General features: G+C 38.9%; 1 protein-coding gene across 1 annotated transcript in view; it reads left to right on the top strand.

The window, feature by feature from the left end:
- ATG2B (autophagy related 2B) overlaps positions 1 to 16,592 on the top strand; it is a 79,651-nt gene that overhangs the window by 30,406 nt on the left and 32,653 nt on the right. The window contains exons 15-23 of the mRNA XM_084632623.1: positions 563 to 836; positions 1,401 to 1,503; positions 2,966 to 3,158; positions 3,287 to 3,429; positions 6,268 to 6,425; positions 6,697 to 6,869; positions 7,405 to 7,555; positions 8,389 to 8,588; positions 16,117 to 16,197. Coding sequence (XP_084488749.1) covers positions 563 to 836; positions 1,401 to 1,503; positions 2,966 to 3,158; positions 3,287 to 3,429; positions 6,268 to 6,425; positions 6,697 to 6,869; positions 7,405 to 7,555; positions 8,389 to 8,588; positions 16,117 to 16,197 — 1,476 coding nt within the window. The remainder of the gene's footprint in view (positions 1 to 562; positions 837 to 1,400; positions 1,504 to 2,965; positions 3,159 to 3,286; positions 3,430 to 6,267; positions 6,426 to 6,696; positions 6,870 to 7,404; positions 7,556 to 8,388; positions 8,589 to 16,116; positions 16,198 to 16,592) is intronic.

The raw sequence follows: 16,592 nt of genomic DNA, 5'->3' as shown, positions 1-16,592 counted from the left end.
CAAAATTATTGTCCGGCCAGAATAGGTACAAAGCCATCCAATGTAAAGTAGTGGGGTAGCAGCAGATTGAAGAGTTGTCATCCTTTTATATAAATTATAAATAACAATAAAATACCGACACATTAGCCAAATTTTACTTTTTTAAACTCTTAAAATCCAAGATTTTCCAGGGATCTAACTACCCCCTAGCCTCTTGGAAGGTTGTTTGTTTTTTAAATGCAGGTGCCCCAAAATACCCATTTGATCTTCCGATAATGGGAATCTAGAAGCAGCCCTGCACCCCTGGTTTAAATTCTATACTTGTGTAGCTCTGTCCTGAATATTTTATTTTTTTCAATCCTGATTAAGTATAGAAGTTTGACAATACCTGTTCTAATAGCTTAGCGAAAAAAAGTATGGGTGGTCCATATTCTCTTATAGTTCACGTATAGTACTGTATGAAATTGTATAAAAAATGCAGCTTTACCTATTACAACCATTGTATCAAGTCAGTAAAGTGTTTTTTTTTTGTTTTTTTTTAAATGCTGCTTCTCTAGTTTGTTTTTCACCTTGTATTTTTTAGCATAAAGCTTTTACCGAAGTTTTTCTGGATGATTCACATACACCTGCAAACTGCAGAATTTCTGTGCAAGTCACTTCACCAGCATTAGATCTTTTTGTTCGCTTCCCTATACCTGACCTACGATCAGATCAGGAAAGAGGACCATGGTTTAAAAAATCACTTCAGAAGGAAATCCTTCATCTTGAATTTACAGACATGGAATTCAAGACTGAGTTTATAGGAGGTTCAACTCCAGAACAAGTTAAATTAGAACTTACCTTTAAAGAGCTAGCTGGTAAGAAGTACAAATGTTATATTAATGCTAACTATACTTTTCAATTGTCAAACAGTCATTTGGTTGACAAAGAGGTCTTGCAAGTTTAAACAGAACTTTTGCCCTCTTGAGAATACAACTTTCATTTTGCACTTAGGAGCATTTTATCTGTGTTACTTCAGTTTCCGTATTTCTATGATAGAACCTCAACCCAAGTCGAAGTATATATCTTAGCATAATACAAAACTGAATCAGAATCCCAGATAATTAAGCTTGGTGTTTAATGTTTTTAGTTGTATTATATAATTAAGGTTTCTGGTTCTTAGCTGAAATATGCCAATACAGGCAAAAGCTTACTGAAGTTAAAGTAAAGTCTTTCTGGGTAATACAGTTTGTTGTTGTTAGGAAAAAAAAGAGATACTTAAAATGTGACTTGTTTTACTGGTGTTGCTCGATATCAAGATTGTAAAAGTACTAGCTTCAGAATTGTTAAAATCATGGAGCGGGGTTCTGCTCAGCTATACCTGCAGGCAGACTCTGGCCCCTGTATTTTTGATCTTTCTACAAACTTTTCTCCTATTTAAGGCTTATTTGAAGAAGATAAAACAGAATCTTCAATAAAATTCTTTCAAGTGTCCAGTGGCATAGATGGAGATATGATATCATCTGACAACTTTGATTGGCCACGGTAAAATATCTTTAATATTTCATCATAATTCTTTTTAAAAGCAACACTTTCTTTAATAACTAATATAGTCAGAGACAGTTACTTTAAATATAAGGCACAAAGTAAGAATGTGTCACTATTGATCCCTGTAATTGAATAGAACCTAGAGATGAAGAAATCTTATCTTGCAGAAATAACACAGATCTTTATTAATGGATGGAATGATTTCTGGATGGAATGAGCCAATTATAAGTAAATTCCTACACTTTTGGTGGGGAAAAGCTAGGTGAATGGAGAATTTTGAGGGAAGAAAGCTGGGGGCTGTCTGGGACAAGGAAGCTGGGTGGGTGAGAGAGTCCAAAGATGTTATGTGGGAGTGATGGCTGGTGGAGTTGCCTGGAGGTAATGGGGTGACTGGAGATGCTAGCAGGTGGATGGCTCACTACTTGGATGCACGGAGCATTTTCACCAGAGCTCTTATTAGATGGGTAGGTACTGTGGTGCCTGGGGCTGCTGAGATGCATGAGGTGTGAGTGGTGCGGGAGGGAGGAGACATCCTGATTTAGCAAGCTAGATGGTGAGGGAGCCTGGAGTCAATATTGGGCCCCTCGCCTTGTGCTGCTGGTACAGTGCTACTGTCTCTTCCTGGGATTCAGCAAAGAGGGGAGTGGGAGTGGGAGGCAGAGAGGCTTGCTTGTCAGCAGGTACCACAGCAGCCCCATGTGGCAAGAAGGCACAACTGTATAACTTCACAACAAATAACTGCTGTCTTTCCCTGGCTCAGCTGAACATGTGAGGATCCCGATGAGCTGTGGGAGTGCATGATGGCACTGCCAGATGTGTGATGTTTGGCAGTATGATTGCTTTTAATTTTTGATTTGAGTAAAAGTTTAAACAGTTTTCCATCCGTACACTGTTCATGTTCATTTTACTTTTTCTCTTACTTCTGAAATTATTATACTCTTAAAGTGAAAATCTAACACACACAATTAATTTTTAACTGTTAAGATGCTGGTGCAAAACCAGAAAATTTGAGCGAATACTGAACCTCTTCTTAAGCCTGGATATTATAGTTCATATCACATAAAAGGATGTTTAATGTTTGGGAGACCCCTGGTTAGATGTTCATACTGTCTATAATATAAAGGCCCCAACCTATGTAGCTACATAAATTAAAGAGGCAATTTCAATCCAATCTCTGAATGTCCTGTTTTTTATTGATTTATGCCAGACCATGTAATGGAGTCTCACACTTTTTTGGATGAAAGTTTACAATGTGATGAATTCCTACGTACAATAGTACATGTAGGCAATGTAACAATTTGGACATCTAATGTGTTAGTTTATACATAATATATGTATCAATGCATTTCACAGGCTAACTCATAAAAAAGGCACATATACATCTCCAGTGGATATCTACTGTAAAAATTCTCAGCATATATCACTAATAATTTATTCTGCTTGCTTTTTTTAATATCAGGATTGTACTGAAAATAAACCCACTGGCTGTACACTCCATTCTGGAAAGGATAGCAGCTGAAGAAGAAGAGGGTGATGGAAACTTTCAAGAGGAAGAGGAAGGAGGATCTCATTCTCTTAAAGATGTCTGTGATCTTAGAAGACCAGAGCCTTCTCCTTTTTCCTCTCGTAGGGTCATGTTTGAAAATGAAGAGGTAAAACAAAGTCTTACTGTTTACAGAATCTTTGTAGATACAAATGAATATTACCTTTCTGGCTTATATGCAGCTTCTGTTCCAGATAACCCTCAACAGCTTAAGATTGTGTTTTGTTTTATTTTCAGATGGTGATGCCAGGTGATGCAGTTGAGATGACCGAGTTTCAGGATAAAGCAATCAGCAATTCTCATTATGTACTGGAACTCATGTTACCAAATGTTCACTTAACGCTGCCAAACAAGACCTTTTATGAGAAACTTTACAATAGGTGAGTATAAGCATTAGTTTGCTTGGTTAGTATGACCTGTATTTCTGGTCAGTGTATTCATTGGTCATAAGAACAACTAAGTCAGTAGCTGCAGTAATTAATTTGACCTGTAATATTTGTACAGCTCTATAACAATGTAAAGTGTTGTATAAATGCTATTCTAAGTTATTATCAGAAGTGCAATGAAGTCTCCTCTCTGGACCCTATCTGAGCAGCCAGCCACTCAAAACAATTTGGCAGATCTTTTCTATTGAGAATAAAATAAATAAGTTTTTGCTTCCACCAAATGAACGTTTGTTTTAAGATCTTACAGTTGCCACAATCTAGTTGAATTCCTCTTCAAATTCCACTTCAGAAATTGTTGAATTAGATTCTTTTCCCTTCCCTTTGTGTGGTTTTAAGTCGGGCTGTTGATTAATCACAGTTAACTCATGCGAATAAATAAAAAAAAATAATCGCGATAAATGGCAGTTTAATCAAACTGTTAAACAATAGAATACCAATTGAAATTTATTAAATATTTTGGATGTTTTTCTATATTTTCATATATATTGTATTCTGTGTTGTAATTGAAATAAAAGTGTATATTATTTTTGATTACACATATTTGCACTGTGAAAATGATAAACAAAAGAAATAGTATTTTCCAGTTCGCCTCATACAAGTATTGTTGTGCAATCTTTGTTGTGAAAGTGCAACTTACAAATGTAGATCTCTTTTTTTTTGTTACATAGCTGGGCTCAAAAAAAAAAAAAAGCAATGCAAAACTTCAGAGCCTAGAAATCCACTCAGTCCTCCTTCTTATTCAGCCAATCACGAAGACAAACAAGTTTGTTTACATTAACAGGAGATAATGCTGCCCTCTTATTTACAATGTTGCCAGAAATTGAGAACAGGCATTTGCATGGCACTTTTGTAGCTGGTATTGCAAGGTATTTACCTGCCAGATATGCTAAACATTCATATGCCCTTTCATGCTTCGGCCACCATTCCAGAGGACATGCTTCCATGCTGATGATGCTAATTAAAAAAATAATGTGTTAATTAAATTTGTGACTGAACTCCTTGGGGGAGAATTGTATGTCCCCTGCTCTGTTTTACCTGCATTCTGCCATATATTTCATGTTATAGCAGTCTCGGATGATGACCCAGCACATGTTCATTTTAAGAACACTTTCACTACAGATTTGACAAAACGGAAAGAAGGTACCAATGTGAGATTTCTAAAGATAGCTACAGCACTCGACCCAAGGTTTAAGAATCTGAAGTGCCTTCCAAAATCTGAGAGGAACGAGGTGTGGAGCGTGCTTTCAGAAGTCTTAAAAGAGCAGCATTCCGATGCGGAAACTACAGAATCCGAACCATCAAAAAAGAAAATCAACCTTCTGCTGGTGGCATCTGACTCAGATAATGAAAATGAACATGTCGGTCTGCACTGCTTTGGATTGTTTTCGAGCAGAACCCATCATCAGCATGGACGCATGTCCCCTGGAATGGTGGTTGAAGCATGAAGGAAATATGACTCTTCAGTGCATCTGGCACGTAAATATCTTGCGATGCTGGCTACAACAGTGCCAGCAGAATGCCTATTCTCGCTTTCAGGTGACATTATAAACAAGAAGCGGGCAGCATTGTTTCCTGCAAATGTAAACAAACTTGTTTGAGCGATTGGCTGTACAAGAAGTAGGACTGAGTGGACTTGCAGGCTCTAAAGTTTTACATTGTTTTATTTTTGAGTGCAGGTTTATTTTTTATATAGTTTTACATTTGTAAGTTCAACTTTCATAATAAAGAGATTGCAGTCTAATTGTATTAGGTGAGTTGAAAAATACTCTCTTTTCCCAGTGCAAATAATTGTAATCAAAAATAAATATAAAGTGAGCAATGTACACTTCATTATTCTGTGTTGTAATTGAAATCAATATATTTGAAATTGTAAAAAACTTCCAAAAATATTTAAATAAATGTTAAACTCTTATTGCTGAACAGTGCAATTAATCGCAATAATTTTTTTAATGGCTTGACAGCCCTAGTTTTAAATAAAGCAGATTTGATAAGGCAAAGTAAAGAAAAAAAATCACCATTTGCAATCTTAGCACCAGTAATGTACAACATAAAAACATGCAAAAATAGTAAAGAAAAATTGAACCAGCCTTGAAAGAATATAGAGAGAAGTCGATATAGAAATCAACACTTAAGTACATAGTGAAATAGCAAACCAAAATTTTATTAAATTTCTAATCAATGTGCATGTACTTACACTAAATTACTCTAACCCTAGCCTTGAAAAATATGAAGTCCTATCTTTTTTTAGCCTCAGCTATCCCTTAGGAGCCTGACTTTGCTCTCTGCATGACACCTCAGCCATTAATTAAGTACTCCATGCCCCTTCAGTCCTCTCATTGGACAAGTCTTGCAAAGTCACTTCCACTTCAAGCAAAACCTTTTACTCAAATTACCCAAAAGACTGTCTTAAGCAAAGAAATCTAGAATGTGCATCTTGTGAATTTCTTTAATATCCAGGAGGCAACCAGAGTAACTGTTTTTGGCATATCCATTGAATTAGTGTATGTAAAGGATTTGTGCTGCACAATCAAATGCCTGACATAATTAATAATAATCAGATTTTTGTAAAAGATCTAAAGAGCAGATTATTAGGATTTCTTTGCTCACTAAAATATGTTACTGCGATTTGTGCTCTTGAGCTCATCTCATCCTTTTGCAGACTATTTTGTATGAAATCTGTTACAGGACTGTTGTACATTAATTTAGCTTTAATTCGAGTGGCATTTTAATCAGATGTTTAATAATGCAACAATAACATGTTTTTCTTTCTAGGATCAGCAATGACTTATTATTGTGGGAACCCACAGCTCCATCTCCTGTAGAAACATTTGAGAATATTTCATATGGTGTTGGACTGTCAGTCGCCAGCCAACTGATCAATACTTTCAGTAAAGACAGCTTTAGTCAATTCAAATCTACAATTCATTATGGTAATGTATTTTATAAATCCTCTCGAACAACAGTGGTACAAGGTAGATATACTTGCCTGAGACTATTAAGTGTACAAAGGGAAGACTTGAAGATATAAAATCAATTATATATCCCACAAAGAAATGTGTAAATGAATGTTTTGATATGGATAGAATGTTAGCTAAAATACTGCTGTGAAATTGAATGTTATTAAAGGTGAAAAACTTGTAATTTTCTTTGATAACTTTTGTATTTGTTGTATCAAGATATTTTGTTGTTGTTTTCTTGTAGATGATGAGAGTGGATCTGAGGAGGAAACTCTACAATATTATTCCACAGTTGATCCAAACTATCGTTCACGCCGGAAGAAAAAGCTTGAATTGCAAAACAAGAACACACAGAGCTCTCTCTCTGTTCTTCTAAATGTTAATCATGGATTAGTGTCAATATTCACAGATGTAAAGGTGAGGTTTCAGGAACGGAAAATATTGTGCTAAGTCTTAGGTTTACTTACAGGCATAATGAAAAGGAGCACTAGTGGCACCTTAGAGACTAACAAATTTATTTGAGCATGAGCTTTCGTGAGCTACAGCTCACTTCATAGTCTCTAAAGTGCCACTAGTACTCCTTTTCTTTTAGCGAATACAGACTAACATGGCTGCTACTCTGAAACCTTACAGGCATAATGTATCTTGTTATACTGACAGGAGCTCTTGGTGCTATCTGTTGTATTATGGCTTTATTAGCAGTTTTGTTGTACAAGTAGTCGTATGAGTGTCTTTCAGATATTAGAGTCTCACTATCTTAATGATATAGTTAAGGATGCATCTGACTATGATTCTGTGTTTAAACATTTTTGATTACTTCATATTTGATGTTAGGAAAATTAAATACAAGGAGAGGAGAGCTGTATTGTAGCAAGTGACACGTTCTATTATGCTGTCCTAAGCAACAACAATAATTCCACAAGCAGCTATATGTTTCTGATTCTTTCTTCAGCAGGATGGTGGAAATATTCTGGAAGGCAAGCGTGGTGAATTCTGGTTTGAGTTCAACAGTGGTTCATTATTCTGTGTGACTAAATATGAAGGTTTTGAAGACAAACATTACATCTGTCTTCATTCTAGCAGTCTCAGTTTATATCATCAAGGTAGGAACTTAAAATGTGAGTGGATGTAAATTTGAGTAAAGATTAATAAATAGTCAAATACAGGCTCCTTGGGGCAGGGACAGTCGTTTTATTCTGTGTACAGCATTTAGCATAATGGGGTTCTGGTCCATGACTTGGGTCCCTAGGTACTATAGTAATACAAATAATAAATAACAATAATTAATATGTTTGCTTCCGGATCATCTAGCTTCAAGTGACCTCTGCAACTGCTGGCCTACAAAACTCTCAAATGTGCAGAAACTGTCTCTTTTTCAAAAAGTGTCATTCTCATTTGTTAATTTCCATGTAATTCCAAAATAGTACAATTCTGTGTGCACTCCTTGAAATCCTAATTTAGGTTTTAGGTCATTTTCTGGCTGGCTAAAGTGCAGTCAGCCAGTAAAGTATTTTAAAGTGACCTGACAGCTCCGTTGTAGCCAAGGAGGAGAGAGTGGGACCTGTAAGTTTTAAGGTTTCCTGTTCCTATAACCTCAAATGAGTGGCAATGAGGTTAAGGGAATTTCAATGTGAGGGCTTCTATTAAGTTGGGGGATGACGTACATCTGGCACTGTGTCTCATGATCTTCACCAGCCTCCCAATCACTAACTTCTAAGGACAGAGGATGTACAACAGCAGAAACTTTCCTATCACTCATGTCTGAGCTCTTGTTTCTGTTTTTTGCTAATACTATGGCAAAGTTAATTGCTGTTAATTAGCTGGAGAGTTAAAATGATCTTATCACCAGGTAAGGGTAGACAGATTTCCAGTAGTTTTACCTAAATCACAAACATCTCTGCTGCACCGGATAACCATAGCTACAATCTCTATACAGGTGTGGTGGATGGAGTTGTCCCTCCATCTGAAATACGACTGCCTAACACAACGCGTCCACACTGGTTAGAACCTACCATTTATTTTTCCGAAGAAGATGGTCTCAGTAGGACTTCTTCAGATGGTGTGGGAGTGGACTGTTTAAGTATGCTGTCTGTTGCAGTGAAAATCCAGTCACATAAATCGGAGAGCAATACAAAGGTTTGTGTTTCCAACTCTAAGCTTTCGTGCATCGTCTAGATTATTTCAGACACCTAATTTACATGAAAGCATTTACAAGAATTCAAACTTTCTTCTAAAGGTCATAGATAAACACAAATAACTACAAACTTTGAACGATGTCCATTTTTAAACTGTTAGTTTAATAGCTATTGAAATCTGAATGCTTTACTAGACTTTAAAACTACTTTAATATTCCTTGTGGTTATGTCTGTTATTTAGCAACATAGCCCAATTCTTCATGTGATTCCTTGTGCTGATCACTATTGCTTTTATCTAAAGGATCTATATTTTTTGGCCAGTTAGTCTTCTTACCTATTCTTTGCTCTCTTTTACCTCTGCTATGCATTTGTGGAGGCCATTCTCCCACCTCAGGCAGGGATAAATACAAAGAGCCATAAGCTTAGTGTTCAGTTCATTGGCAGCTTTGCCTGGTAGGGAAATATTGCATCTTTTACCCTAAAGAACAACCTTTGCCTGCCTACTTCCAGTCTCACTGTTCGCATTGGTAGGAGTTCATTTGGCTTGGCTCCTGCATTCATTGATATGGGCAGAAGATGAGAGCTCTGGCTCTGCTTTGCTCTCTCTCCCACCCCCACTACCCGCTCCCAGAATCCAGCAGCTCTTGTAGTGGCACACAGGTGGGATGGAAAAAGAGGAAGTCTCCAGTGACAGCCAACTTCAGACCATCACAAGGGCTCAATGGCTTCAAGCTTTGCCAGGGCCTTGACAACCTCCAGCACAGGGACACCAATAGACCTGTAGTTCCCATTCTTCATGGACCCCAGAATGATGCAACAGATCATTGGTCACCTTCCTAATGCTCTTTAGCCACTGCCTCTAACTACAGGGCATCTCCACTAGCCACCATTGATCTTCATAGAATCACAGAATATCAGGGTTGGAAGGGACCTCAGGAGGTCATCTAGTCCAAGCCCCTGCTCAAAGCAGCACCAATCCCCAACTAAATCATCCCAGCCAGGGCTTTATCAAGCCTGACCTTAAAAACTTCTAAGGAAGGAGATTCCACCACCTCCCTATGTAACCCATTCCAGTGTTTCACCACCCTCCTAGTGAAAAAGTTTTTCCTAATATCCAACCTAAGCCTCCCCCACTGCAACTTGAAACCATTACTCCTCGTTCTGTCATCCGCTACCATTGAGACCAGTCTAGATCCATCGTCTTTGGAATCCCCTTTCAAGTAGTTGAAAGCAGCTATCAAATCCTCCCTCATTCTTCTCTTCTGCAGACTAAATAATCCCGGTTCCCTCAGCCTCTCCTCATAAGTCATGTGTTCCAGTCCCCTAATCATTTTTGTTGCCCTCCGCTGGACGTTTTCCAATTTTTCCACATCCTTCTTGTAGTGTGGGGCCCAAAACTGGACACAGTACTCCAGATGAGGCCTCACCTATGTCGAATAGAGGGGAACGATCACCTCCCTTGATCTGCTGGCAATGCCCCTACTTATACATCCCAAAATGCCATTGGCCTTCTTGGCAACAACGGCACACTGTTGACTCATATCTAGCTTCTCGTCCACTGTAACCCCTAGGTCCTTTTCTGCAGAACTGCTGCCTAGCCATTTGGTCCCTAGTCTGTAGCGGTGCATAGGATTCTTCCATCCTAAGTGCAGGACTCTGCACTTGTCCTTGTTCAACCTCATCAGATTTCTTTTGGCCCAATCCTCTAATTTGTCTAGGGCCCTCTATATCCTATCCCTACCCTCCAGTGTATCTACCTCTCCTCCCAGTTTAGTGTCATCTGCAGACTTGCTGAGGGTGCAATCCACACCATCCTCCAGATCATTAATGAAGATATTGAACAAAACCGGCCCCAGGACCGACCCTTGGGGCACTCCACTTGATACTGGCTGCCAACTAGACATGGAGCCATGGATCACTACCCATTGAGCCTGACAATCTAGCCAGCTTTCTACCCACCTTATTGTCCATTCATCCAGCCCATACTTCTTTAACTAACTGCATCAGCTGGGGTAAGTGCCTTTCCTTAGTGATCTCCACCACAACCAAGCCATATTTCTGGAAGTGCTGCAGTGGCTTTTGATAGGGACAGGGGGCCTCCCTCTTCCAGCTGCAACTGGGCACTGCCCGGAAAAGGCAAGCCATAAGATAGATTTTAAGGCCGGAAGGTACCACCAGCTCATCTAGTCTGACTGTGACATTTCACAGGGTACGATCTGGACTGCTGGAGAAGCTGTGTCTTCTCAGTACTCCAGCCTGGAGTGCCTTTTACATTTCTTTGCAGTGAGAACCACCACTCCTAGCCAGTTCACACGCCGCCTCAAGCATGCAAAATCACTCCTAGCTGTATTACATAAATGCTCTGGCCAGCCACTCATTAATTACATACAGGGTGACAGCAGCAAATTCCTGGTCCCAGACCTTCCACCAGAAATGTATGTCTTGTACTGCCCAGCACCCACTGAACAATGCAAGCTTCTATAAAGTCTGTCATTTCATCCATGGAAAATGACATGCACAGTCCCTGTTATCTCAAGTGAAGGTTCCCAACTCTTCAATCCAAACACACACTGGTTTAGGTAAAACAATAAAACAAGTTTTTTAACTACAGAAAGATTTTAAGCGATTACAAGTAATAAGGCATAGAAGTCAGAATTGGTTACAAAGAAAATAAAAAGATAAGATGCAAATGAATACCTAACTTAACAAGCTAAGTGAACTTAAAAGCAAAAAGGTTTGTTTTCACCAAAGACTTAAGCAATCTGGCTGGATTGCTTCAGCCAGAACCCCCCCTTTCCCAGTTCAATGATGCTTCCTTTGTCTTTCAGATGTTGTAGCTATCATGAGTATAGATGAAGGGAGAGAGGTAATTTGTGTTCTGTGTGTCCTCCATTCTTATACCATTCTTCCCTCTTTGAGGATTACCTCCAGCTGGAGTTCAAGCGACAGCCACTCTGTTTACACGGGAACCCCCAGTTCTATTGTCAGTATGCAAAGTTCTTGCTTTCACTCTTCTTCCTGCTAAAGAATGGCCATTTAACTAGGTGATAGTCTATAATACAGTTCATCTGATTATGCTGATACAGTGGAGCCCCAGCCAGGTATCTTCTATCTCTGAAAAACTGGTTTTGGCTTGCTTTTCTTAAACTTGGAACATGATACAGTTATGTTATACAGTAGAATCTTCTAACTTTACATACAATGTTGATACACCCTATTTTACCAGGACAATAATGTTCAGTATATTATGAGTTTCGAAATGATACCTCACAAGGCATACTCTGTACAAAATTTATCATAGTCTTGTAAAAATGGTGAACATGGGTTACAGCCAGTCGCACTGACCTCCTGTATATCACAAGCCACCAACACCACCCAGTACCCACACTAAAACTAAAAACCAAAATTAGACCAAAGTATTACAGCCCTCAGGAGACTAAACTATTATGTGCCACAGGAAGACAATAAGTAGGGCCAAGGTGCACCAATGTCCAAGGACTCTACGATGGCAGGGAATTGATTACTGAGATGATTTCATTAAGTGACCCACGCTCTACACTGCAGTGGAAGGAGAAAACCCTCCAAGGTCACTGCCGATCTGACATGGAGTGAAAATTCCTTCCCAACTCCACATATGGCAGTCAGTCAGCCAACTAAGCTCCCGAGAGAGAGAACAAGAATGCTTAGTGCCCCCTCAAAGCACAAACACAGAATATGTTGGTAGAAAAAGAGAATCCCATCCAGACCCACTTCAGGCAACCAGCTGAAGCCCTGAGGCATGAGATTATAGGAACATAAGACATAAACCAGAAGGGCACCTTCAGGGCTGAGCTCTGCCTCCCTCTCCCCCCCCAGCCCATGTCCATCCCCATCCCCATCACAAGCAACCCTGTCATACAGTCCCATTCATAAATTTGTCCAGCTGTCTCTGAAAACTAAATTAACTAATTGTTTGCCCCCACAACTCCTATTTGGAGGCTGTTCCAGAACCTCACTCCTTTGATGGTTAGAAACCCTTTTCTAATTTCCAGCCTGAATTTGTTCATGGCCAGTTTAAACATATTTCTTCTTGTGCCAACATTGTCCTTTAGTTTAAATAGTTCTTCACACTCCCTGGTGTTTACTTCTCCCACCCCCTTCCCAATGTATTTATAGAAAGCAATCATATCCTTTCTCAGCCTTCATTTTGCTAGGCTAAACAAGCCAAGCTCTTTGTATTCCATTCCTCTGATCATCATAGTAGCTCTTCTCTGCACCCATTGTAAACTGAATTAATCTTTCTTGAACATGCGTAACCAAAATTGTACACTGTATTCCAAATGAGATCTTACCAGTGCCTTATAAAATGGCATTAATACTTTATTTCTACTAGAAATGCCTCACCTGATAAGTCTTAGGATAGTATTTGCTTTTTTCACAACCACACCACATTGGTGGCTCATAGTCATCCTGTGATTAATCAACACACCCAGGTCTCTCTCTTCCTCTGCCTCTTCCAACTGTTAAACCCCCAGCTTATAACGGAAATTCTTATTATTAGGCCCTGGGTACATGGCCTTGAACTTTGTACTATTGAATTTCAACCCATTTCTGTTCCTTTTAGTCTTCAGGGTCATCCAGATCTTCCTGTATAATATCCTAATCCTTCTTGGTAATGATGATGCCTCCCAACTTTTGTATTATCAGAAAATTTCACTCACATACTACTATTTTATGTGCCACCATTAATAAAAATATTGAATAAGATTGGTCCCAAGTGTTCACTGAGGAACTCCATTAGTAAATTCCCTCTAGTTCAAGAGTTCACCTTTCAGCACAACCCATTGCCAGTTCCTCACCCCACCTTAGAATTCTTGTACTAATCTCCATCTTCTGTAATTTGATGAATAATTTCCCATGTAATACCATGTCAAATACTTTACTGAAGTGGAAGTATTTAGATCTTTCCCTTATTTTAATAAAATTGGTTATCTTCTCAACACAGAGTAGGGAGTGACCCCTCGTTGTCAGGCTTGTTGATGAGCACTAAGCCCTCCGCAATTCAACATTAAGCACAAGAAAGGAGGAAAAGGGAAAATTCAGGTCAGAACTTGACTTCAGTTCTCAGTCCACAGTGAATCAGCAAAATCGAAGGATAAATGGGAACTAGCAAAAAGCTTGTATAAACCTAATCTCTCTCTAAAGGAGGAAAAGGTGTGTCACTCATAAAAAAGGGAAAATCTAGTACCCTCAGATCATCTTATCTGTAGAGGAGTCTGAGCCTCCAGCCCTGGAGAGGAAGAAACCAGGAAAAGCTCTTTCCTCTGTACCAGTGTGAGCTTATGTTCTGTTGCCCTAGGTATTAATGCAGGGCATGCAGAGACTTCTGAAGTAAGTGACTCATGAAATGGAAAATGAGACAACAGTGAGTACTTTCCATCAGCCTCTAAGAAAAAAGTCTGAATTGTTTCCATCCAGTTATAGGAAATGTGGTTAAGTCAGGGTGGGAGCAAATAAGAGAATTGTAGAGATAATCAAAAATGTTCTATCTGATTGTTGGATCATATTAAAGAAGTTCTGTATTAAAATCACAGATGAGTTTGATTCCCCAGAGTTTAAATTCCAGGGTATTACTAATTAAGAGGTCTCTTGGTTTTTGGTACTGTTTCTCTCCCTCTATGTGTGAAACGTGCAAGCTGCTAATTGCGTTAGTACATTCTAAGACAGAGTCTGTTCTCAAAGCAATTCACACAGAGACTCAAAGCAATACTTTGTAACAACAGAAACAGCACCCAGAGACTCCCCGCCCTTTTGTTGTATTAACAATTGTGATTAAAATAGAGATAGAGAATGTATGTGGATGGATGCTTGGTGTGGATAATAACTGAATGATCAGGGAGGTGCCAGCCTAAGAATCCACTGTCCATCAGCTGAAGAAGGCGTCAAGTGGAAATAACCAGAGGACCCACGGAGGGAAAACTGGAATCCACCCAACAGCCTCAAGAATGGGAGAACCAAAGAACAAGATAACATCTAGCAGCACGGAGCTGTCAGGAATGTGCCATCTGCTGATTGATTCAGCAACAGCATGATGAAGCAGTTCCCATAGACTGGCATAGGAAGACATTCCCATAAAAATGGACTCTAGAAAGTGAGAACTTTGGGGTCTGATTCTGCAAACCAACTTCCAGGAGCATCAGATGAGCATCTGACAAGGCCCTGCTCTCTCCTCATGTCCAGGCCACCTGGCCAGTGGCTTGGCATGAGCAACTCTAAGGCTGGTAACTATGATAACAACCTTGCAGAACCTGTGTGTGTGTGTTTGTATGAATGAATGTGTGAATAAATATGAGATTGAATGGAATGTTATAGCTATAACTAACTGCTTACTGTGATTCTTTCTGTATTCACAATAAATGTGGTATTTTGCCTTTTCCCCTTTAATAAGATCCTGCTGGTTTTTATTTTATTGGTATAACATGATGCCTAAGTTAAAATCAGCATGTGATTTGACTGTTGCCTATTTAGTTATTGAAATGATGGTTTCTTCAAAAGTAGACCTGTTGTCTAAGGAGCCCATGGAGTTTGGGTTAGAAATTGCTGTATAGTTTAAAATGAGGCAGCATCTGCCTTTCTCCAAGGATAACAGCAGCCACATTGTATCTGGGCCTGGATAGATTTTCTTTCAGACCCAACTATCATATGTAAAATGGATCCTTCATAAGGTCTCACTGTCTGTAACATTTGCGTCATATGCATCTTTGGACTTCTAAAGATTTGTGGCATGCAGTACTATAGCTAAATGATGTTTGTGATTGTAGAATAGAAAGCCAAACTGAACATGTAATTTTCTCTCTAAGTATTTTGAGAACAAGCTCTTTGATGAAGCAGTGCACAAAGGAGTTCTTTTTTGAAGCAAAAGACAGAAAGACCCTATGATCAACAAAGCAGAAGAGGAAGGACTGCAGAACATTATTTAAAAAAAAAAAAAAAGACAGTCACTTTGTGGCTTCTTCTCTTAGAATGGCTGCCAGATTCCACCCTAGATGTGGTTGCATGTCAGTCGTTTTTGAGTGATCCCCGTGAATATAATCTGTAAAGTGCCTTGGGATACTTCAGGGCAAAAGATGCTGTGTGTACATACAGAAAGGTGGTTATGTTATTACTTAAAACTAGAAAAATCTACTCCTTTTAAAGAATATTGTGTGTTTTGTTTGTTCATTACAGTGTAACTTCTTGGCCTGTTTTGGTCTTCACATTACTGTTTAGACCAGCACCCCTGAATGATAGTGGTTTGATATTCATAAAATATAATTTTTACAAAAAAGGTTAGACTGTGTTAACCATGATTTCAATGACGTGACTGTAGATGCATAGTGTTTAACTTCTTGAAATAATATATTTCTGAATTCAGACTTATGACCCAATCATGTCCCCTTGAAGGCAGTGGGAGTCCTGCTGTTGACTTAAATGGGAACAAGATAAAACCCACAGTTCAGAGTCCCAAATCTCAAAACATGTACGCTAATTTGCATAATTTTTCTGTGCAGGAATTTCTGGTTGCTGTTGGGCTGAGAGGAGCCACTCTCCAGCACAGAGTATTGCCTTCAGGTCTAAGCTGGCATGAACAGGTCAGGTTAATGTAATTTTCTTGATTTCATGTTTAATTTCAGTTTTACTACTGATTGTTTTAAAGATTGAACTGATCCTTTGTGAAAAATCTTTGTCTTTTGGCTTTGTGTTTGATTCAATATCACTATCTTACTGTGTTCTCAGAAGTGTTATTGCTGTCCTTTGACATTCTTTCCCCTCTTGCCTCCAGAGCATTGCTAGAGTTTGATCTTGTTGTGAAATGCTTATCTGTGTAATTATTTCCCATCTCATTTGCAACAATTCCTTCTACTGTGATCATTCTGTATCCTACCCTTTCAACTTCAGGAAATCCAGAATGTTGACCTCAGACTGCTCTCTCACTTTTAGGTAAAAGATCTCAACACCCCAGTGCTTGATTATGTTCACCATTTTT

The sequence above is a fragment of the Lepidochelys olivacea genome (assembly GCF_965140295.1).
Source record: "Lepidochelys olivacea isolate rLepOli2 genome assembly, chromosome: 6".
Lineage (NCBI taxonomy): Eukaryota > Metazoa > Chordata > Testudines > Cheloniidae > Lepidochelys > Lepidochelys olivacea.
This window is presented reverse-complemented; position numbering and strand designations above follow the sequence as displayed.